General features: G+C 46.8%; 1 protein-coding gene across 1 annotated transcript in view; it reads right to left on the bottom strand.

The window, feature by feature from the left end:
• The window catches only part of TMEM59L (transmembrane protein 59 like), a 56,462-nt gene extending 32,695 nt beyond the window's left edge, over window positions 1-23,767 (bottom strand). The window contains exons 1-3 of the mRNA XM_058163176.1: window positions 23,757-23,767; window positions 22,034-22,442; window positions 4,726-4,831 (exon numbers count right to left, since the gene is read on the bottom strand). Of these exons, the coding sequence (XP_058019159.1) occupies window positions 4,726-4,831; window positions 22,034-22,442; window positions 23,757-23,767 (526 nt within the window). The remainder of the gene's footprint in view (window positions 1-4,725; window positions 4,832-22,033; window positions 22,443-23,756) is intronic.
• Between the last annotated feature and the right edge of the window lie 975 nt (window positions 23,768-24,742).

Raw genomic sequence — 24,742 nt, forward strand, 5'->3', positions numbered from 1 at the left:
CTTCCCCAAGACCGCTGTAAAATAGAGGTTATGACCATAATTGAGCTGGGCAATTACAGGTAGTCCTCGAGTTATGACCACAATTGAGTCCAAAATTTAATATTTATGAAACATTAGCTACCGTATTTTTCAGAGTATAAGACGCACCTTAGTTTTTGGGGAGGAAAGTAAGAAAAAAGCTGATTGGTGGGTGGATGGCCTCCCGGAATACCCCCAATCAGCTGTTCCCAGAGGTGAATTTTAGCAACAGGTTCATTGGTTGTGAGCTCTGCACCTTGCTTTTTTTTTCTGCCTCTGAAACTTCTGAAACTCTGTTTCAGAAAAAACTTTTTTTTCTGCCTCTGAAAGCCTCCGAAACAGAGCTTCAGAAAAAAAAGCCTTTGAGGCTTTTTTTCTGAAGCTCTGTTATGGAGGCTTTTTTCCTGAAGCTCTGTTTCAAAGGCTTTTTTTCTGAAGCTCTGTTTGGAGGCTTTTTTCAGCCTCTGAAATCACCATTTGAGAGGCTGGGCGGGGCTACATTTGGAGTATAAGACGCACCCAGATTTTCACCCTCTTTTTTGGGGGGGGAAAAGGTACGTCTTATACTCCGAAAAATACAGTAAGTAAGTTTGTCCCATTTTACAACTTTTCTTGCCACACTTATTAAGTGAATCACTGCAGTTGTTAAATTAGTAACACAGGTGTTAAGTGAATCTGGTTTCCCAATGAACTTTGCTTTTCAGAACGTCACAAAAGGGAATCACATGACTCTGGGACACTGCAACCGTCATAAATCTGAGTCAGTTGCCAAGCGTCCGAATGTAAATCACCTGCCCATGGGGATGCTGCAATGGTCATAAGTGTGAAAAATGGTCATAAGTCACTTTTTTTCAGTGCCGTTATAACTTCAAATGGTCACTAAGTGAACCGTTGTAAGTCGAGGACTACCTGTACGATCAAAAATGCTGATAAAGCAGATTTCCACATGACCGGATCCAATGTTACCACTTTTTTCAGAACAGTAGTTAAGCAAACATGGTGGTTGTTAAGCAAACCCATTTGTTTGCTAGAGGGGTATTTTTTGCCAAAAACCGAAAGTAAATGCCTGTTTTCAACAAAGCCATTTGAAAACAAAGTCACATAATCATCGGATGCTGCAAACAGCCATAAATGTGAACTGGTTGCCAAGTGCCCAAAATTCAGATACCTGATCGTGCGGAGGGGGGGAACAATCTCAGAATTCCAAAACCAGTTCATCAGTAGCTTTGGGAGGGGGGATCTGTCATAACTTAGCATGGTCGCTAAGTGACCAGACATAAGTTGAGGACTACCTGTAGATCAGACTGAATCCTTCCAGGGACCTCATGTGACTGAGTGGGGCCTTGAACCTGGTTCTCCCTTCTCCTAGACCAGGGCGGTCAAACTCGCGGCCTGCAGGCTGGATTCGTCACAAGCTGGCCACACCCACGCCTGGTTTAGCGAAGGGGGGAAAATGTGATGCCGCTGTGATGCCGTGAGTTTGACACACCTGTCCTAGACAGTGTTGTGTCCCCCTCCCCCTCCGACGATCGGGTCTGGGAAGTCTGTATCAAGCGTGGCCACAAAGCCTCTGCAGCTTTGCCAAATTCCTTTCAGATTTCTCAGGGCAAGCAGGAATCCAAGGTCTGACTTCAGCAAACCAGATGAGACTTTGCTTGACTCAAGGAATGCCAAAAAGCAGATCCTTTATATAGGCCATGGGGTGTGGCTCCATGACTCAGCACTTATCCAGGCCTGCCCCTCCCTTCTTTCTGCTGACGTCGCCTCTCAGATCTCCGGAAGCGGGGATCCGTCCACTGTGAATTCCCTTCCTCTGGATCTGCTGCCGGCAATTCTAGCACGTGGCTGGCTTCGTGCTCACACGCTGTAGGAGTGAGGTTTGTTTGTTCATTCCTGACATTCTGTCTGGGCATGGTGCCAGGGCTGGGGGCTGGAGGCATGCCAGGCCGTTCCTCTTCATTATCCGACTCTGAATCTGATAGCAGGCCCGGCAGGAGGAGGGAGGGGCCCGGCTGAGGAGAGGAGGGAGGACAAGGCACAACAGACAGAGGTCTCCAAACTTGGCCACTTTAAGATTTTGTGGATTTCAACTGCCAGAATTCCTTAGCCAGGAAGGAATCCATAAGTCTTAAAAGTTGCCTGGTTTAGACACCTCTGTCCTAGATCAGCATCTTCACCACACTGTCCCTCCAGCAACAGTGGAATTCTCTGTTACACGATACGGTACATTTCTTAAGCTTTGATGACATTAAAAGGGAATTCAGCTAGTTTATGGGATCTATGTTTATATCAGATCATTGTTTGGGATGGTGAGTGGAGCCTCCATGTTAGGAGGCAACAAGCTATCTTTGGAAAGAAGGCTATAGAGACAAGTAAAAACTTGGCTAGGAACCCAAATCTGGGGCCCAGAATGTGTATAGGGCTCCATTAAAGGTAGTCCTCAACTTACGAACAATTTGTTTAGTGACCGAAGTTACAACAGGACTGAAAAAAGTGAGTTATGACTGTTTTCGCATGACGGTGGCAACATACTCATAGTTGTGAGTACATCAAATAATATAAATTGAGGACAAGGCATTTTTTTAGGAGAGGCAGTTTGATATAGTGGTTAAGGTACCAGGCTAGAAACTCGGAGTCTATGAGTTCTAGCACCGCCTGAGGCACGAAGCCAATTGGATGATCATGGGCCAGTCACTCTGTCTCAGCCCTAGGAGACAGGCAATGGCAAACCACATCTGAAATTCAGGTGTTTGACAACTAGCATTATTTAGGAAGGTTGCAGTGTCCCAGGGTCATGTGATCAACTTTTGCGACCTTCTGATAAGCAAAGTCCATAGGGGAAGCCATTTTTTTAAAAAATCCTGTTTAACAACTGTGCCAAGAAAGGCTGTAAAATCGGGCAGAAATCATTTAACAACGGTCTCGCTTAGCAACAGAAATTTTGGGCTCAACTGTGGTTGAGTCAAGGACTACCTGTACTTGGCTTTACTATTTTTCCCGAAGGCCATCACTCTGCTAAACAAATAATTCCATCAACACTGTCAAACTAGTTACTGAATCTGCACTACTATTACCGTATATACTCGAGTATAAGCCGAGTTTTTCAGCACGTTTTTTGTGCTGAAAAACGTCCCCTCGGCTTATACTCGGGTCTATACGGCTTATACTCGAGTTTTGTTTTTAAGCCTCGGCTTATACTCGAGTATATCGGCTTATACTCGAGTTTTTTTTCTTTTTCACATTTTACCGGACGGAAGCCCTGCCGGTGCAGTGAGAGGCGGGCGGGGAGCCGCCAGCCTTCTCAGCTGAGGGAGGGTTTCCCCAACCGGTAGGTGCCTCATTTCCCACCCTCGGCTTATACTCGAGTCCCCAGTTTACCCCAGTTTTTGGGGTAAAATTGGGGACCTCGGCTTATACTCGGATCGGCTTATATTCGAGTATATACGGTAATCTTCTCATAGTTCCCATCGCCAATCTCTTTCCACTTATGACTGTATGACTGTAACTTGTTGCTGGCAATCCTTATGATTTATATTGATATACTGACCATCAATTGTGTTGTAAATGTTGTACCTTGATGAACGTATCTTTTCTTTTATGTACACTGAGAGCATATGCACCAAGACAAATTCCTTGTGTGTCCAATCACACTTGGCCAATAAAATTCTATTCTATTCTATTCTATTCTATTCTATTCTATTCTATTCTATTCTATTCTATTCTATTCTATTCTATTACTTGATTAATCATCCCAGCTGCCGTTTATATTTACACTTATTTCTTTGATGGATGTCGTTATTGTTTTAATGTCTTTTAAGTCAGAGGTCTCCAACCTTGGCAACTTTAAGCCTGGCGGACTTCAACTCCCAGAATCCCCCAGCCCTGGGAGTTGAAGTCTGCCAGGCTTAAAGTTGCCAAGGTTGGAGACCTCTGTTTTAAGTTGTTTTCATTTAAAAAAAAAATGTTAGCACTGTAAAACAGCCAGATTCACTTGGTTGAGTTGGGCCGGCTATAGAAACCGAATGAGTAAATTTATTAAATTATGAAATTTCCTTCAGGTTCTGCTTCCCAGAGGCACAGGTTTGGCCCTGATAAGCTGACAGACCTTCCATTCCGATCCGTGCAAGATGATTTCCCAGCAGCTTCTTTAATAAATACATCAGCACCTCATGACAGCTAGATGGTGCTCAGTTTTCAAAGGCAGCTACAGCCGAATCACCAGCTGCTGGAAATCCAGAAGAATGTGGGCTGCTGGAAACAGGTTGCTGGTCCAACGGGCAGATGGTCCCCCTTGGGAACGTAGGAACTGGAAGTCCAACCAGCCTCAATTCCAGATGGGATGGGATTTGTTTCATTTTAAAGACCAGGCACCCCGCTTTTCAAACAGGCCCCCCAAAAAGTTATCAAAACCATTCGGGTTATGCAAAACCAGCCTTTTGAAATCTTTTGCTTTGACAGATTCAGACAAGGGGAGGAAGACTGCCCAGTTCCCACCTGCATTTTCCATTATCCTAGAGACTGTTGGTGGGAATTTGTTTCAGAAGCTCGGAAAGAAGGAAGGGAGAGGATGACCCCCTTAAGTGGGGGGAAGGCTCTGGATAATGTAAAAGAGGGGAGGGGGAAGAGGGGTGTGTGGATTAAAGAGAGGGACGGGGGGGGGGGAGGAAGCAAACCAGGAGGAGGAGGGACACAGAGTTACTGCCTTACCCGATTCGCACTCGGCTCTGGTTGCATTCAGCTCAGCAGTGGCATCCACAAAATGACAGATGGAAAACAGCCGGCAGCCGCGGTAACAGGCGTTGAGAATAGCATCCTGAGGGAGGCAAAGGAAATTGCACGGTGGGAGGGAGAATTGAGATGCTACAACTGCAATTGTCTCTCTCCAAATTTAACACAAAACAGGGTCGCCAAACACAGCCGGTTTTTTTTTTTTTTTTTTTACACCAATGCATAGAATCATAGAACCAGGAGGTGCTCTGGGGGTCATTTAGAGTAACCTCTCTGCTCAGGGCAGAATTTACATAGCAGGTTGTGGCTGTATTGTTTCTAATAGGAGGTGGTCCAACAGTGAAGGAGACCCTGTCCCTTTCAGAGGCAGCTCTTCACCCGGTTCGGACCGGTTCGGGAGAACCGGTAGTGGCGACCTGCAGCTGGGCCCACCCCCGCCCACCTGCCCTGGCGCTATGATGTCCTATTTAACCACATGTTCTAAGTTGCACACGTGCATGCAAGCCATGCATGTGAGCAAAGCACATGCATGGAAGGCCACACACATGCGCAGAAGGCTGCACACATGCGCAGAAGGCTGCACACATGCGCAGAAGGCACACACTCACATCTTCGGTGTGCGGCGAACTGGTGGTACAATTATGTGAAACTCACCTCTGCAGCTCTTCCATTGCCAAAGCTTATGGCTAAGTAAGACCTTCCTCCTAAGTCTCCATCTTCAGTTCTGATCCTTGCTTCTGCAGCCCCCAAATACAGCCCCCTGTTTCACCTTCTTCTTAACCATCCTTTAAATTGGTATTTCCCAACCTCGACTATTTTAAGATGTGTGGACTTCAACGGCCACAATTCTCCAGCCAACATGCTGGCTTGAGAATTCTGGGAGTTGGAGTCCCCATGCCTTAAAGTCACTCAGGCTGAGAAACTCTGCTTTAAATTTTTGAAGAAAGCTATAATATAGAACAGGGGTCTCCAACCTTGGCAACTTTAAGACTTGTGGACTTCAACTCCCAGAGTTCCTCAGCCAGCTTTGCTGGCTGAGGAATTCTGGGAGTTGAAGTCCACAAGTCTTAAAGTTGCCAAGGTTGGAGACCCCTGTTATAGAATATGAAGTGAGGAACCTGTAGCTCCCAAGCTACATTTGATGCCTAAATTTTGGCATGCCCTTTCTGGAAATTGACCTACTATATTAAAAAATACTACTTATTTCTCATCCTAGCTTACCTCCAGGCAATAGAGATAAGATTCCGCCTTCTTATTTTTCCCCTCTACCATCTTGTTAAGAGAGTTTCGTTTAAAGAAAGAAACTGGCGCAAAGACACCGCACGAGCTTTCACGGCTGAGGATGGATTTGAAGCTGAGGCTTAATTTAATAGTTATTTTGGAGCAGGAAGCGCATTGAAAAGGTAATATATTTAAAGTACATTTAGCAAACTTTAAAGACATACCGGTAGTCCTCGACTTACGACCACAATTGAGCCCAACTAAGCAAGACAGTTGTCAAGCAAGTTTGGCCCCATTCTGCAATCTTTCTTGCCGCTGTTGTTAAGTGAATCGCGGCAGTTGTTAAGTTAGTAACCCGGCTGTTAAGTGAATCCAGCTTCCCCATTGACTTTGCTTGTCAGAAGGTCGCAAAAGAGGATCATGTGACCTTGGGAAAGCAGCAACGGCCATAAACATGAGTCAGTAGCCAAGCACCCAAATTTTGATCACGTGAAACATGGGAATGCCGCCACAGTCGTTAAGTGTAAACAACGGTGATACCTCACTTTTTTCAGTGTCGTTGTAACTTTGAATGGTCACTAAATGAATGGTTGTAATTGAAGGACTACACCTATGCTATAATTTTAAAATAAAAGTAATATTGGCTCGAAGGACGTTGGTTTTCTACCAAAGTTCATTCAGTTTCAGACTTACAACCATGATCACGTGATCAAAATTCGGGCACTCAAGAACTGGCATCTATTTACAAGAGTTGCACTGCCCTGGGGCCATTTAATCACCATCTGTAACTTTATTTTTATTTATTTATTTATTTATTTGATTTTTATACCGCCCTTCTCCCGAAGGACTCAGGGCGGTGTACAGGCAAAATAAAAACAGACAAGACAATATACAGTATAAAATGCAAGATTAAAAAACTTATTATAATTAGCCTAAAAATTTAAAATATATAGAAAACTAAAACCCCATTAAAATTAATAATAAAAATTATAAAATCAATAAAATTTAAGCCAGCCCCGCGCGAATGAAAAGATGTGTCTTCAGTTCGCGGCGAAAGGTCCGAAGGTCAGGTATTTGGCGTAAACCCGGGGGAAGTTCATTCCAGAGTGTGGGAGCCCCCACAGAGAAGGACCTTCCCCTGGGGGCCGCCAGCCGACAACTTCCCAGCCAGATTCGCTTAACGACTGCATCAGAGGTGAAATGCTCCCGGTTTGAACTGGATCAGCTGATCCAGTAGCGATGTTGGCGGGTGGTTCGGAGAACCGGTAGCAAAAATCCCTCCACCCCACCATGCCCATGCCCCCCAAATTGCCCATTCGCCCACTTGCTGCTTCTTTCTGGCTCCTTCACTTTTCCTGCCCAAATGGTAGAAATAGGTTGTAAAAAATGCTTTTAAAAGGTTAAAAAAAAGGCTCTGAGGGTCACAGCTGAGCCGCGCGATCATCAGAGCCTTTTTTAAAAACGTTTTAAAGCATTTTTTTTACTACCTATTCAACCAAATAGATTATTATTATTATTATTATTATTATTATTATTATTATTATTATTATTATTATTATTATTATTATTATTATTATTTATTAGATTTCTATACCGCCCTTCTCCCGAAGGATTCAGGGCGGTGTACAGCCAAAATAAAAACCCAAACAATACAATATACAATTAAAACAAAATTAAAAAACTTATTATACAATTGGCCGAAAACTTTAAAACATTTAAAATTCTAAAAACCCATTAAAATTCATATAAAATTTAGAAATATAAAATATAAATTTAAAAATACAACAAAATTTAAGCCAGCCCCGCGCGAGTAAATAAATACGTTTTCAATTCGCGGCGAAAGGTCCGAAGGTCAGATATTTGGCGTAAACCAGGGGGAAGTTCGTTCCAGAGGGTAGGAGCCCCCACAAAGAAGGATCTTCCCCTGGGGGCCGCCAGCTGACATTGTTTGGCGGACGGCACCCTGAGAAGTCCCTCTCTGTGTGAGCGTACGGGTCGGTGGGAGGCATGAGGTAACAGTAGGCGGTCCCGTAAGTACCCGTAAGTATTTTTATAATAAAAAAATGCTTTAAAAAAAGTTTTAAAAAAGGCTCACACGCCACAGCTGATCACCCCCCTCTGTGCATGCTCTTCTACTTTCCTTTCCCATGCCTCCTTTTGGTATGCACTGCGCATGCATTTGGTGTGTAGTGCGCAGAGAGCATGCACAGCCACCGAACAGTAAACCGGTTCAGATTTCACCACTGGACTGCATGATTCATTTAACAACTGCAAGTGATCCATTTAACAAGTGTAGCCAAAAGAGTTGTGAAATGGAGCAAAACTCACTTAACAACTGCCTTGCTTAGCAACGGAAACTTTGGACTCAATTGGGGCTGTAAATCAAGGACAATTGAACCCCAAATTGATGTTGTTAAGTGAGACATTTGTTAAGTGAGTTTTGCCCCATTTTACGACCCTTCTTGCCACAGTTGTTAAGTGAATCACTGCAGTTGTTAAGTTAATAACCCGGTTGTTAAGTGAATCTGGCTTCCCCCTTGACTTTGCTTGTGAGAAGGTCGCAAAAGGGGATCACGTGACCCTGGGACACAGCAACAGTCATAACTATGAATCAGTTGCCAAGCATCTGATTTTTGATCACATGAGCATGGGGGAATGCTACAAAGGTTGTAAGCGTGAAAAATGATCATAAGTCACTCTTTTCAGTGCTATTTCAACTTTGAACGGTTACTAAATGAACCGTCGTAAGTCAAGGATCACGTGCATTGGGAATCCACCCACTCTGGTTAATTTCCATGATTAACCAAATTGTGGCTTAACTGGCTGTGTGAATCATATGAAGAACGGTTGCAGGAGCTGGGAATGTCTAGTTTAATGAAAAGGAGGACGAGGGGAGACATGATAGCAGTGTTCCAATTTATTTATTTATTTATTTACTTATTTATTCGTATTTTTATACCGCCCTATCTCCCTAGAGACTCAGGACGGTTCACAGCCAGATAAAAAATATACATATAAATACAAAATAAAACCTCAATTAAAAAACTTATTACAAATGGCCGAATAATTAAAATAGCAATATTCATAATAAAACCCATTAAAACCAATTAAAATTTAAAATCTAGTCCAGTCCTGCGCAAATAAATAGATGTGTTTTAAGCTTGCGGCGAAAGGTTCGGAGGTCAGGAAGTTGACGAAGTCCTGGGGGAAGTTCGTTCCAGAAGGTGGGGGCCCCCACAGAGAAGGCCCTTCCCCTGGGCGTCGCCAGCCGACACTGCCTAGCCGACGGCACCCTGAGGAGTCTCTCTCTGTGAGAGCGCACGGGTCGGTGAGAGGTATTCGGTAGCAGCAGGCGGTCCCGTAAATAACCCGGCCCTATATCATGGAGCGCTTTGAAGATAGTTACCAAAACCTTGAAGTGCACTCAGAAGGCCACAGGTAGCCAGTGCAGTCTGCGCAGGAGAGGTGTCATATGGGAGCCACGAGGGGCTCCCTCTATCACCCGCGCAGCCGCATTCTGAACTAATATCTCAGGGGCTGCCACAAAGAAGAGGGAGTCAAGCTGTTCTCCAAAGCACCTGAGGGTAGAACAAGAAGCAATGGGTGGAAACCAATCAAGGAGAGAAGCAACTTAGAACTAAGGAGAAATTCCCTGACAGTGAGAACAATCAATCAGTGGAACAACTTGCCTCCAGAAGTTGTAAATGCTCCAACACTGGAAGTTTTTAAGAAGAGATTGGATGACCATTTGTCTGAAGTGGTGTAGGGTTTCCTGCCTCAGCAGGGGGTTGGACTAGAAGACCTCCAAGGTCCCTTCCAACTCTGTTTATTCTATTCTATTCTAATCCATTTCAGCTGATATGTCTGGTAACATTTTTTTATTCCGATGGAGGAAGCAAGTTTTTTTAAAAAGAAATTCCAACCCCTTGGTCCTGTTCAGAAACGAAACATTACATAACACATTTATATGGTTTGTTTACCCATATTATCAACATCTACAGCCCTCTTTCATGCGGTTCATGTTCTCCAAGCTGTTGAACAATAGGCTAATTAAGACAAAAATCCAAAACAACATCGGTAAAATTAATCAGAGGATATGATCATCCAAAGAGGGAGGGAAATCCCTCCCTGCCAGCAGTCAGAACTCATTTATACTTTCCAGAAGCAACCCTGAGGGCAGCCAGTTGAGATGGAAAAAATCTTAATTGCCTTACCTTTGGTTACCCATTTGAAATCTGCAAAAAACATGAAGACGATCCCTGGGGGAAACAGCCTATTGAACTAAAACAAGGGTGTCGAACTCGATTTCATTAAGGGCCGCATCAGGGTTCTGTTGGACCTCGGGGTGGCCAGCTCGACATCACTTGTATCAGGGGGCACCTATGGTGGCTCAGGCGGGGCTGGGGCAGTGGTGGGTTTCAATTTTTTTTATTACCGGTTCTGTGGGTGTGGCTTGGTGGGTGTGACATGGCTTGGTGGGCGTGGCTTGGTGGGCGTGGCTTGGTGGGCATGGCAGGGGAAGGATATTGTAAAATCTCCATTCCCATCCCACTCCAGGGGAAGGATACTGTAAAATCTCCATTCCCAGCCCACTCCAGGGGAAGGATACTGCAAAATCTCCATTCCCAGCCCACTCCAGGGGAAGGATACTGCAAAATCTCCATTCCCATCCCACTCCAGAGGAAGGATACCGCAAAATCTCCATTCTCATCCCACTCCAGGGGAAGAATACTGTAAGATCTCTATTCCCATCCCACTCCAGGGGAAGGATACTGCAAAATCTCCATTCTCAGCCCACTCCAGGGGAAGGATACTGCAAAATCTCCATTCCCATCCCACTCCAGAGGAAGGATACCGCAAAATCTCCATTCTCATCCCACCCCAGGGGAAAGATACTGCAAAATCTCTATTCCCATCCCACTCCAGGGGAAGGATACCGCAAAATCTCCATTCCTACCCCATTCCAGGGGAAGGATACTGTAAAATCTCCATTCCCATCCCACTCCAGGGGAAGAATACTGTAAGATCTCTATTCCCACCCAACTCCAGGGGAAGGATACTGCAAAATCTCCATACCTACCCCAATCCAGGGGAAGGATACTGTAAAATCTCCGTTCCCAGGCCACTCCAGGGGAAGGATACTGCAAAATCCCCATTTCCTCTGAATCAGCTGGGACTTGGGAGGCAGAGAATAGATGGGGGTGGGGCTAGACAGAATTTTTACTACTGGTTCTCCAAACTGCTCAAAATTTCCGCTACCGCTTCTCCTGAATTGGTCAGAACCTGCTGAAACCCACCTCTGGGCTGTGGGGGATCCACTGTCTCCAGTGGAGGAAGGTAAAACCAGGAAGAGCGTCCTCCAGAGCAGGGGTTTCCAACTTGTGGACTTCAACTCCCAGAATTCCCCAGCCAGCTATGCTATGATCTTCCAGTTTCTGGAAGGGGAAATTAGTTTCTGGCAGGGGAAGGATACTGCAAAATCTCCATTCCCTCTCCTTCTGGGGGAAGGATATTGCAAAATCTCCATTCCCACCCCACTCTGGGGCCAGCCAGGGGTGATATTTGCCGGTTCTCCAAACCACTCAAAATTTCTCCAGAACTTTTTAGAACCTGCTGGATTTCACCCCTGATGCTACAGATAGTCCTTGTTTTACAAGCACTATTTTTTTTAATTTGCATTTATATCCCGCCCTTCTCCGAAGACTCAGGGCGGCTTACACTATGTTAGCAATAGTCTTCATCCATTTGTATATTTATATACAAAGTCAACTTATTGCCCCCAACAATCTGGGTCCTCATTTTTACCTACCTTATAAAGGATGGAAGGCTGAGTCAACCTTGGGCCTGGTGGGACTAGAACCTGCAGTAATTGCAGGCAGCTGCTGTTAATAACAGACTGTCTTACCAGTCTGAGCCACAGACTTTCCTTTCCTTTCCTTGTCTATTTACTTTCTTCCCTTTCTCTTTCTCCTTCCCCTTCCTTTCTTCATCCATTTACTTCCTTTCCTTTCCTTTCCTTTCCTTTCCTTTCCTTTCCTTTCCTTTCCTTTCCTTTCCTTTCCTTTCCTTTCCTTGTCTATTTACTTTCTTCCCTTTCTCCTTCCCCTTCCTTTCTTCATCCATTTACTATTGGGACAAGAATTTCCATTACTAAGCAAGAACGTTGCTAAGTAAGTCATAACTAATCTTAGGATCTTTTGTAACGGTCACTAAATGAATGTTTGTAAGGCAAGGGCTACCTGTATATCAGTTTTAACTTCAGAGGGGGTTGTGCTGGTGCATAAGTTGTGGGGGCTCCTGGACTTTCAGCTTCTCCTAGAACAGCAGATGGAAGCTGTGTTCAAGGAAGGCTTCAAGGGTAGTTCGACAGGTACTCCTTGACTTACGACCGTTCATTAAGTGACCCTTCAAAGCTACTACAGCATTGAAAACAGTAACTTATGACCGTTTTTCACACTTATGACCATTGCAGGGTCATGCCATCAAAATTCAGGCGCTTGGCAACTGATTCACATATATGACGGTTGCAGTGTCCCGGTGTCATGTCGCTACCTTCTGCGACTTTCTGAGAAGCAAAGTCAATGGGGAAGCCAGATTCACTTAACAACCGTGTTACCGACTTAACAACTGCAGTGATTCGCTCAACAACTGTGGCCATAGGTCACTTAATAGCTCACTTAACAAATGTCTCACTTAGCAATAGAAATGTTGGGCTCAATTGTGGTCATAAGTCGAGGACTGCCTGTATTTATTTATGTGTTTAGTACATAATTATTATTTGTGGCTTACAAAAAATAAAAAAGCCAATTGGTATTTTTCCCAGGAAAGAAGGTACCGGCAATATTCACTCATGACCTTGTCACCTTAGATATGGACTACTGCAATATGCTCTACAAGGGATTGCCCCTGAAGACTGTTTGGAAGCGACAACTGGTACAAAATAATACAGGTTATATACTAAAGGTAGTGCTTGATGTATGATCACAATTGGTACTGGAATGTTTGTTGGTTATCGTCACAGTCGTTAAGCGGGGCATCACGTGACTTCACCTAATATTACAACCTTTTAAGCCATGGTCATTAAGTAAATCACTGCAGTCATTAAGCAAGTCCAGCTTTCTCCACTGCTTGTTGGAAATCGGGTGGGAAGGTTGCGAGCCAATTGCCACACGCCCAAATTGCAATCCTTGTTGTGTCTGCGCCCCCCCCCCCCCAGCCAGGCCTGCTGCCAGAAAGTGACTCGGACAGTGAGGGGGAAGGGCCGTCAGGTCTTACTTCGGGAGCACTGGCTTTTCTGGCTCAGCTCCAGGAGTCAGAAACAGGCCAGGTGGAAGAGATAACGAGGCCTCCATCCCCTGACTCTTCCCCCCCCCCCCAGGCCACGCCTGCAGACCCAGCTGATGGCAATCAGGCTTGGTTTCGTAGGCAGGAGAGGAGGGAACAACATAAGCAAGGGTGGGGCAGGCCTAGGAAGTGCTGAGTCATGGAGCCACACCCCACAGGATATAAAAGGCAGCGAGAGCTGCTGTGTCTCTTTGTAACAGGCAAATCCACTGATTAAGAGCTGAAGTTTGTGACTCACCAGCGTCGTGGAAGATAATGGAGGCTCTTGGCAGACGCTGGCTATTCTGCTGCCAGAGCTGATAGTGACGGCTAATTAAGCCATCATTCAGACGGAAGTGAGGGAGGACAGAACATTCCTGTTTACTATGAGGTCTGGTGTGATGGCCATCATTTCAAGGCTGCTACTTGATTTTTTTTCAACAGTCAAACTGTCATTAAATGAATGGTTGTAAATTGAGGACTATCTGGAATACAAAACGGACAAACCAATATTGCCCTGCAACACCAGCATTCATGAGCTGCACTGGTTTCTGCTTTGTTTCAGGCGAAATTTAATGCACTGGGTTATAACTTTTAAACCCGAACAACAAATTCTACATCGCTTCGGGCCAGATTGTTTATGAGACCGCTTACCCACAATCTTTCCATCCAAGTCAAGCCGGCAGAGAGTTTGGTTAAAATCTCCAGATCTTATAAGGTGCAATGGGGCAGGATTTTAACCGTGACATGTTTGTTTGTTTCTGTCCTGCCTTTATCACTTTTACAAATGAGGTACTGTGAACATATCCAACAGAACACCTTCCTCTTCCTTTTTTCCCCACAATAATCTTGTAAGGTGGGTGGAAGAGAGACAGGGAGAGAGAAGGAGGGAGGGAAGGAGAGGGGGAGGGAGAGAGAGAAAGAGGGAGGGGGAGAAAGACAGAGAAAGAGAGAGGGGGAGGGAGGGAGAAGGTGGGGGAGAAGGAGGAGGGGAGAGAAAGAGAGAGAGGGAGGGGAGGGAGAGGGTAGGAGAGAGAAAGAGAGAGGGGAGAGGAGGGAGAGAAGGAGGAGGAAGGAGAGGGGAGGAGAGAGAGAAAGAGAGAGGGGAGGGGAGGGAGAGAGAAGGAGGAGGAAGGAGACGGGACGGAGAGAGAGAAAGAGGAGGGGAGAAAGACAGAGAAAGAGAGAGGGGAGGAGGGAGAGACAGAAGGTGGGGAGAAGGAGGAGGGGAGAGAAAGAGAGAGAGAGGAGGAGGGAAGGAGAGAGAGAGAGGGGAGGGGAGGGGAGGAGGGAGGGAGAGAGAGAGAGAGGAGGGAAGGAGAGCGGGAGGAGAGAGAGAGAGAGAGGAGGGGAGAAAGACAGAGAAAGAGAGGGGAGGAGGAGAGAGAGAAGGTGGGGGAGAAGGAGGAGGGGAGAGAAGAGAGAGAGAGGAGGGAGGGAGAGGGTAGGAGAGAGAAAGAGAGGGGAGAGGGAGGGAGAGAAGGAGGGAGGGAAGGAGAGGGGAGGAGAGAGAGAAAGAGAGGGGAGAGGGGAGGAGAGAGAAGGAGGGAGGGAAGGAGACGGGACGAGAGAGAGAAAGAGGAGGGGAGAAAGACAGAGAAAGAGAGAGGGGAGGAGGAGAGAGAGAAGGTGGGGGAGAAGGAGGAGGGGAGAGAAGAGAGAGAGGGAGGGAGAGGGAAGGAGAGAGAAAGAGAGAGGGGAGGGGAGGGAGAGAGAAGGAGGAGGGAAGGAGAGGGGAGGAGAGAGAGAAGAGAGAGGGGAGGGGAGGAGAGAAGGAGGGAGGGAAGGAGAGGGGAGGGAGAGAGAGAAAGAGGGAGGGGAGAAAGACAGAGAAAGAGAGAGGGGAGGGGAGAGAGAGAAGGTGGGGGAGAAGAAGGAGGGGAGAGAAAGAGAGAGAGGGGAGGAGGAGAGGGAAGGAGAGAGAAGAGAGAGGGGAGGGGAGGGAGAGAGAAGGAGGAGGAAGGAGAGGGGAGAAAGAGAAAGAGAGAGGGGAGGGGAGAGAGAAGGTGGGGAGAAGAAGGAGGGGAGAGAAAGAGAGAGAGAGAGGAGGGAGGGAAGGAGAGAGAAGAGAGAGGGAGGGGAGGGGAGGAGAGGAGAGAGAAGAAGGAGGAAGGAGAGGGGAGGGAGAGAAAGAGAGGAGGGGAGAAAGACAGAGAAAGAGAGGAGGGAGGGAGAGAAGGTGGGGGAGAAGGAGGGAGGGGAGAGAAAGAGAGAGAAAGAGAGAGGGGAGAGGGGAGGAGAGAAGGAGGAGGGAAGGAGAGGGGAGAAAGACAGAGAAAGAGAGGGGAGGAAGGAGGGAGAGAGAGAAGGTGGGGAGAAGGAGGGAGGGACGGAGAGAGAGAAAGAGGAGGGGAGAAAGACAGAGAAAGAGAGAGGGGAGGGGAGGGAGAGAGAAGGTGGGGGAGAAGGAGGAGGGGAGAGAAAGAGAGAGAGGAGGGAGAGGGAAGGAGAGAGAGGAAGGAGAGGGGAGGGAGAGAGAAGGAGGGGAGGAGAGGAGAGGGAGAGAGAAAGAGAGAGGGGAGGGGAGGGAGAGAGAAGGAGGAGGGAAGGAGAGGGAGGAGAGAGAGAAAGAGGAGGGGAGAAAGACAGAGAAAGAGAGAGGGGAGGGGAGAGAGAGAAGGTGGGGGAGAAGAAGGAGGGGAGAGAAAGAGAGAGAGGGAGGAGGAGAGGGAAGGAGAGAGAAAGAGAGGGGAGGGGAGGGAGAGAAGGAGGAGGAAGGAGAGGGGAGAAAGAGAAAGAGAGAGGGGAGGGGAGAGAGAGAAGGTGGGGGAGAAGAAGGAGGGGAGAGAAAGAGAGAGAGAGAGAGGGAGAGGAAGAGAGAGAAAGAGAGAGGGGAGGGGAGGGGAGGGAGAGGAGAGAGAAGAAGGAGGAAGGAGAGGGGAGGGAGAGAAAGAGAGGAGGGGAGAAAGACAGAGAAAGAGAGGAGGGAGGGAGAGAAGGTGGGGGAGAAGGAGGGAGGGGAGAGAAAGAGAGAGAAAGAGAGAGGGGAGAGGGAGGAGAGAAGGAGGAGGGAAGGAGAGGGGAGAAAGACAGAGAAAGAGAGGGGAGGAAGGAGGGAGAGAGAGAAGGTGGGGAGAAGGAGGGAGGGAAGGAGAGAGAGGAGGAGGAGGGAAGGAAGAGAGAGAAAGAGAGAGGGAGGGGAGGGGAGAGAGAAGGAGGAAGGAAGGAGAGGGAGGGAAGAGAGAGAAGGTGGGGGAGAAGGAGGAGAGGGAGAGAAAGAGAGAGAGAGAGAGAGGAGGGAGAGGGAAGGAAAGAGAGAGAGAAAGAGAGAGGGAGGGGGGGGGAGGGAGAGAGAAGGAGGAAGGAAGGAGAGGGAGGGAGAGAAAGAGAGAGAAGGTGGGGGAGAAGGAGGAGAGGGAGAGAAAGAGAGAGAGAGAGGAGGGAGGGAGAGGGAAGGAAAGAGAGAGAGAAAGAGAGAGGAGGGAGGGGAGGAGAGAGAAGGAGGAAGGAAGGAGAGGGGAGGGAGAGAAAGAGAGAGAAGGTGGGGAGAAGGAGGAGAGGAGAGAAAGAGAGAGAGAGGAGGGGAGGAGAGGGAAGGAAAGAGAGAGAAAGAGAGAGGGAGGGGAGGGGAGGAGAGAGAAGGAGGAAGGAAGGAGAGGGGAGGGAGAGAAAGAGAGAGAAGGTGGGGGGAGAAGGAGGGAGAGGGAGAGAAAGAGACAGAGAGAGGGAGGGGAGGGGAGGGAGAGGGAAGGAGAGAGAAAGAGAGAGGGGAGGGGAGGGAGAGAGAAGGAGGGAGGGAAGGAGAGGGGGAGGGAGAGAAAGAAAGAGAGAGGGGAGGGAAGGAGGGAGAGAGAGAAGGTGGGGGGGAGAAGGAGGGAGGGGGAGAGAAAGAGAGAGAGAAAGAGAGAGGGAGGGGGAGGGAGGGAGAGAGAGAGTCTAGCCCAAGGACACCCAAACTTCCTCCCTCCCCTTCAACATTCTACTGACAAATAGACGTATTCCTTGACTTACAATCACAATTCAGCCTACAGTTTCTGTTGCTAATTGAGTCATAATTGAGTTTTGTTCTGTTTTACAACCTTTCTTGCCACAGTTGTTAAGCAAATTACCAAGGCTATATAGCCAGAGCTCTCTAAAGGTCTACTTTAGGGCCTCTGTGGCTCAGACTGCTAATGCAGTCTGTTATTAACAGCAGCTGCCTGCAATTACTGCAGGTTCTAGTCCCACCAGGCCCAAGGTTGACTCAGCTTTCCATCCTTTATAAGGTAGGTAAAATGAGGACCCAGATTGATGGGGGCAATAAGTTGACTTTGTATATAATATACAAATGGATGAAGACTATTGCTAACATAGTGTAAGCCGCCCTGAGTCTTCGGAGAAGGGCGGGATATAAATGCAAATAAAAATTAAAAAAAATAAAATAAAAATAAATAAAAATACTTCCTGCTACTCATGATTTCTGGAGATATGTGATAGCATCTTTTCTGATTTTTGTTTTTTTAAATTGGGATTATTATTATTATTATTTATTTATTAAATTTTTATACCGCCCTTCTCCCGAAGGACTCAGGGCGGTGTACAGCCAAAATAAAACACAATATATATACAATTAAAATCAAAATTTAAAATAGAGCATATTACAAAAAGGCCAATGTTTAAAAATTTAAATTTAAAATTTAAAAAATTTAAAACCCCACAACAATAAAACCCAGTTTAAAATGTTAAAAAAACCATTATGCCAGTCCAGCTTGAATAAATAAGTATGTTTTTAGTTCACGGCGAAAGGTCCGAAGATCAGGCATTTGGCGTAGGCCAGGGGGAAGTTCATTCCAGAGCGTCGATGCTCCAACAGAGAAGGCCCTGCTCCTGGGGGTCGCCAGCCGACATTGTTTGGCGGAGGGCACCCTGAGGAGACCCTCTCTATGAGAACGTACGGGTCGGTGGGAGGCATAAGGTAACAGCAGGTGGTCTCGTAAGTACCCGGGTCCTAAGCCATGGAGCGCTTTAAAGGTGGTAACCAAAATCTTGAAGCGCACCCGAAAGACTACAGGAAGCCAGTGCAGACTACGGAGCAGTGATGTTACATGGGAGCCACGAGCGGCTCCCGTTACTACTCGCGCAGCCGCATTCTGGACTAACTGTAGCCTCCGGGTGCACCTCAAGGGCAGCCCCATGTAGAGAGCATTGCAATAATCCAACCGAGATGTAACCAGAGCGTGAGTGACCGTGCATAAGGCATCCCGGTCAAGGAAGGGACGCAACTGGCGGACCAAGCGAACTTGGTAAAAGGCCCTCCTGGAGACGGCCGCCAGAAGTATAATGATGTTATTTGTGTTATTGAATGTTTGACAGAGCTTTCAAGTTATTGTTTGATTGTTTATTTATCTCCTGCTTTATTCTTTTTACAAATAACTCAAGGTGAAGAACAAACCCAACATACCCTCCCCTTCCTATTTTCCCCACAACAACCCTGTGAGGCGGGTTGAGCGAGAGGGACTGACCCAAGCCGGCTTTCATGCCTAAAGCGGCACTCGAACTCACAATCTCACACTTTCTAGCATGGAGCCTTAACCACTAGACCAAACTGACTCTTTTAGTCTTGTACTGTTACTAGGACTTGGAAGCTGCTTAGTCATAATTATTTAATCAATTAAATAAATATGAGCCAACAGTGTGCGGCGGCAGCCAAAAAAGCCAACGCAATCCTAAACTGCATTAACAGAGGGATACAATCAAAATCAAGTGAGGTACTAATACCACTCTATAAAGCCTTACTAAGACCACACCTAGAATACTGCATCCAATTTTGGTCACCAAAAAAAAGATGTTGAGGCTCTAAAAAAAGTGCAGAGAAAAGCAACCAGGATGATTAGGGGATTAGAGGCTAAAACATATGAAGAACGGTTACAGGAACTGGGCATGGCTAGTCTAGTGGAGAGAAGGACCAGGGGAGACATGATAGCAGTCTTCCAATATTTGAGGGGTTACCCTGGCCACGCCCACCCCAGCCCCCCAAGGTCAAACACAACCCTGATGTAGCCTTCAATGAAATTGAGTTTGAACACCCCTGGTGTAGGGTCTGCTTAGGCGGAGGGTTGGACTAGATGACCTACAAGGTCCCTTCCAACTCTGTTAATATGTATCTAAGTGGCATAAAAGCAGGTGCTGTAAATAAAATAAATAATCAGGAGCCACTCAGGAAAAAATAGTTTTTTCCAAGCTGTCTTTCCTTCAAGCTTCCAAATCGGAAACAGAATTTGGAAAACCCCACTTTGGAATTTAAACCCTTTCAGACGGGTTTTTAAATTTAAAATTTAAATTTAAAATTTAAAGATATGCCAGTCATTAAAAAAAAATGTAGCATGTCCCAGGACTTTTGCTTGTTTATTTTTTTTTAAAAAAATGCCCGCATCTCATATTATGAATTCCTTTGGGATAACATGACATTATTTGAGCATGACAGATGCATTTTGGCAGAGGCAGAGAGGAAATCCCTTCATATCTATTGCAGAAGATAAATGTGATTTAAGACCCTTCCATCCTGCATGGGAACAAACTTCGCTGAAATGCTGGCCTTGAGAACAGGGTTTCGAATTTTTATTTCACTGCAAAAACGAGGACTGAAAAGTGCAAAAGCTCAGCCCTGCTTTGCACGAGAGCAAAATATGCTGAATGCAGTTTATAATTGCTTCTATGTAATGATGCACAGACCTGGAAAAACGGCTTGTACAATTTTCCAACACTGTTCTGAAGTGTAATACAGGTGCAGTGCAGGTAATCCTCCACTTATAACCACAATCTGTGACCGGACCTTCCAGCCTTAAGCAATGCAGTTGTTAACTGTCAGGCCTGGTTGTTGTTTTTTGCTGTGGTCTTTAAACAAATCCGGCTTTGACTTTCCTTGTTGGAATCCTCCAGGGAAGGTTGCCAATTACGATCACTTGAACCCGGGACACTGGAACCTTCATGAATACAGATAGACCTCCATTTATGACAATTGAGCCCAAAATTTCTGTTGCTAAGTGAGACATTTGTTGAGGGAATTTTGCCACATTTTGCAACTTTTCTTGCCACCATTGTTAAGTCAATCACAGCAGTTGATAACGTTAGTAACCCGGTTGTTAAGTGAAGCTTGTCAGAAGGTCGCAAAAAGTTATCTCATGGCCCTGGGACATTGTAACCGTCATAAATATGAGTTGGCAAGAGTCTGAATTTTGATCACATGACCCTATGGATGCTGCAATGGTTTTAACTTCAGTGCCGTTGTAACTTCAAACGGTCACTAAACAAACTGTAATCCGAGAACTACCTGTGCATGGCAATTGCCAAGTGCCCCAATTTTGATCCTGTGACCTCAGGGATGCTGTGACAGTCATAACTGTGAGGAACAGTCACAAGTCACTTTTTTCAGTGCTGTCAAACGGTCACTAAAGGAATGGTTTTAAGTCAAGGACTACCTGTATTAATAATCTCACTGGAGTTCAATAGGATTTATTCTCAGGCAAGTGGAAACACCATTGCAAACTCAAGCACGTGCATAATAAGAGTTCCGATGTGGCATTCATAAAAGGATGAATTCAAATGCAGCAATGCAGAATTTCTTTATAAAATGGGTGTCCACCAAGGGAGGGGGGGTCAGGGGTCAGATTGACCCCTCTAGCAAGCCAAAGAGGCAGAGGGAAAGTTAAATTAGGCTTCTGGGGAAAAAAGGAAGGAAGGAAAGAAGGAAAGACAGACAGAAAGAAAGAAACAGAAAGAAAGAAAGAAAGAAAGAAAGAAAGAAAGAAAGAAGGAGGGAGAGAGGGAGGAAGGAAGAAAAAAAGAAGAGAGAAAGAAAGAGGGACGGAAGGAGGAAGGAAGGAAGGAAGAAGAAGGAAGGAAGGAAAGAAAGAAAGAAAGAGAGGGAGGGATGAAGGAAGGAAGGAAAGAAGGAAAGAAAGAAAGAAAGAAAAAGACAGAAAGATGGAGAGAGGGAGAGAGGGAGGAAGGAAGAAAGAAAGAAGAGAGAAAGAAAGAGGGACGGAAGGAGGAAGGAAGGAAGAAGAAGAAGGAAGGAAGGAAGAGAAAGAAAGAAAGAAAGAAAGAAAGAAAGAAAGAAAGAAAGAAAGAAAGAAAGAAAGAAAGAAAGAGAAAGAAAGAAATCAGGTTGCAGAACTATACCCTGCGTAAAATAAGTATTCCAAATTATAAAGGAAAAATGGGTGTTGTATTTAAAAGAAAAAAATCTCAATTTTTTTACAAATCCGGCTGTCTCCCTTTCTTAAGCGTAGGGTGTGTGCGTGTGTGTGTGTGTGTGTGTGTATGTGTAAAAAATGGTCGCTTTCATCCAATCCATTTTCTGTAAGGAAAAGATAGCTTAGTGATGTCTCCCCCCTCCCCTCCCCTCCCCTCCCCTCCCCTCCCCATTTTGCCCAGAGCCTCGTCGTTAGAATGCAGCGGAGCGTCTCCCTTTGCCGTTTCCTGCGCGCACCGCGCAGCCACAGAGATAGCACAGGTAGCTGCGGATATGCGGAGCCCAGAAATATGGATGCGGGATCCAGAAATAACAGAGCCCGAAATATGGATGCCTGGGGGGGGGCGGGGGGGATCATTTTTCTTCCCCCTCTTGGAAGCGAAGGGAAACAGCTGGGGCGGGGGGAACAGATTTCCCAGGCGGGGGGGGGGTGAAGGTAGGGAACAGATTTGGATGGGGGTCTCTCCCATTATTGGACTTTTTACAATTGGATTTGCAAATGTCTTCTCTCCCCCCCACCCTCCACCCTCCGCGCCCTTCTCCATCCCCTTCCCCGCGGGCGGCGGCTACCTTGGCGGCGGCCGGGACTGCTGCTTCGGGGCTCTGCCGGAGGCTCTGGGCGCAGCGCGCTTGGCAAGCCGAGATGTCGCCCAGCTGAGCAGCGAAGGGATCGGCGTCCTCGGAAGGCGGCGGCGGCGGCGGCGGCGGAGGCGACGAGGAAGGGGCCGCCGCAACCAGCCACGCCAGGGCCACCGCCGCCAGCAGCTGCAAGAGCGCGGCGCTCGTTGCCATCGCCGCCCCCGGCCGGAGAGAAGGGGGTCCTGGAGAGGGGATCGCGCTCGGGCCTCTGGCCACGGGAGGCTGCACCGGCACCGGCGAAGGGGAAGAGCGCGGCGACAGCAGGCAGGCAGAAAGGCAGGAGCGGGCGCAGGAGGAGCGGGGAGGCGTCGGGGGCGCGCCGGGCGAGCAGCGGAGCAGCCTGGGAGCGGCAGAGGGAGGGAGGGAGGGAAGCTAGCCGTGCCCGGGAGCGAGGAAGGCAGAGCGCGGCGGAGGCCGGGCGCAAGAGGGGCCGGGGGTGGGTGCGTGGGTGGAGGGGGGGACAAAGAGGTTGCGAGCGAGGAAGGGATGCCCCGGGAGGCGTCCCAAGTAAAACGGCCCTTGGAACAGGGAGAGGAGAGGAGAGGGTGTAGCAAATGGATGGGTGGGAAAGGAAGGAGAAAGGCGAGGGGGGAGGAGAGGAGAAGAGAAAAAAGAAGGTATCAAATGGTTGAATGGGAGAAGAGAAAAGAAGAGAAGAGATCAAATGGTTGAATGGGAAAAGAGGAAGAGAAGATATCAAATGGTTGAATGGGAGATGAGGAAGAGAAGATATCAAATGGTTGAATGGGAGATGAGGAAGAGAAGATATCAAATGGTTGAATGGGAGATGAGGAAGAGAAGATATCAAATGGTTGAATGGGAGAAGAGGAAGAGAAGATATCAAATGGTTGAATGGGAGAAGAGGAAGAGGAGATATCAACTGGTTGAATGGGAGAAGAAGAAGAAAAGATATCAACTGGTTGAATGGGAGAAGAGGAAGAGAAGATATCAAATGGTTGAATGGGAGATGAGGAAGAGGAAGGGAAGATGTATCAAATGGTTGAATGGGGGAAGAGAAGAGAAGAGAAGATATTAAATGTTTGAATGGGAGAAGAGGAAGAGAAGAGAAGAGAAGATATTAAATGTTTGAATGGGAGAAGAGGAAGAGAAGAGAAGAGAGAAAGGAAGAGAAAGAAAAGAGAGAGGGATGGATGGATGGATGGATCATGAGAAGAGGGATGAATGGATCAAATGGATGGATGGACCAAGAGAAGAGAAGAGCACAAAGGAGGAAAGGCTAGTAGCTGCCAGGGTCAAGAAAGAAAAGGCTGCCCTGGACCGAAGGGGATTCAAAGGAAAAGAAGACCAGGGCTGAAAGAGAAAGATCAGGTGGAAAGCGGATAGAAGAGGCAAATCATGCTTGGACATCTGAGCTGGGCAGAAAAGGATTGGGAGGCTGGAGGGGGAGGGCAAGTGGGCCTTGGAGGCACAGGCCAGGTGCTTTTCCAGTTGATTCACAAGGAAGCTCAGCCCCCCATTAAAGGTGCAAAGAAAAAAAGGAGTAGCCACTATGAGGCGGGCAGGAAAACTACCCTCTGCTCTGTATAAAAATCTCAATGAAAGTGATGCCAGGGCCCTATGGCAGGGGGTGGGGAATGATGGCCCTTCTGAATTCCTGGCTCAGGAATTCTGGGAGTTGAGGTACACAACTCACAGACGGGCCATTGTTCCCCACCTCTGCCCTATAGCCTTTTATCTAGAGCAGGGGTCCCCAACCTTGGCAACTTTAAGCCTGGCGGACTTCAACTCCCAGAATCCCAGAATTCTGGGAGTTGAAGTCCGCCAGGCTTAAAATTGCCAAGGTTGGAGACTCCTGATCTAGAGGCAGATCTGAGGATCCATGAAAGTAGTTGGGCATGAAATTTCCTGCCAGTGGGAATCTCTCTTCTTTTGTGCTCCAGTTTTTTTTAGTGGTTTTTTTTTTTTTTTGGAAATCTATTTTTGCAACACTTCTGGCGTTTCAACCTTGCAAACACGAATTCTCCTGCAAATACTACATCCCAGCCCTAATTCCAGAGCCATGCATAAATAGCAAACATTCAAGCATTGAACTTGCTTGGGTGACTTTGCACACTATGCATTGAACCATAAACTCGACAAATGGGTTGAGTTCCCTCACACACAATTAAAGCAAAAACAAAACTAAACTTGGGATGAAGGCTAATTAAGTGTCCGGTATTGTGTAGGATTTTGACTCAAATGTGCTGTATAAATACAGCCCAAAGCAGTAGCATATCCCCAAACAGACTTCAGAACCTAAACAACGGAGGAACTCTCCAAATTCCCTGTCAGAAAAACAGAGAAAATAATGTTCACCTAAATATATGACATATTTCCCTGCCAAGGTTTTTGGTTTTTATAAAAACATGGTGTACCTTTCAAATTAACTATTACAGGTTAATTATTACCGCAGTTGGGACTGGAACTTCGATTGCTAAGTGATGCAGTCATTAAGTGAGTCATCATGTGACCATGCCTGATTTTACAACATCTTATGCCATGGTTGTTAAGCAAATCTGGCTTCCTCCGTTGTTAAGGGCCGTGATAGCTCATGCTGTTAGAAGCCTGTTATTAGAACACAGCAGCCTGCAATTACTGCAGGTTCAAGCCCGGCCCGAGGTTGACTCAGCCTTCCATCCT

This window comes from Ahaetulla prasina, chromosome 1 (assembly GCF_028640845.1).
Source record: "Ahaetulla prasina isolate Xishuangbanna chromosome 1, ASM2864084v1, whole genome shotgun sequence".
In the NCBI taxonomy this organism is placed as follows: Eukaryota; Metazoa; Chordata; class Lepidosauria; order Squamata; family Colubridae; genus Ahaetulla; species Ahaetulla prasina.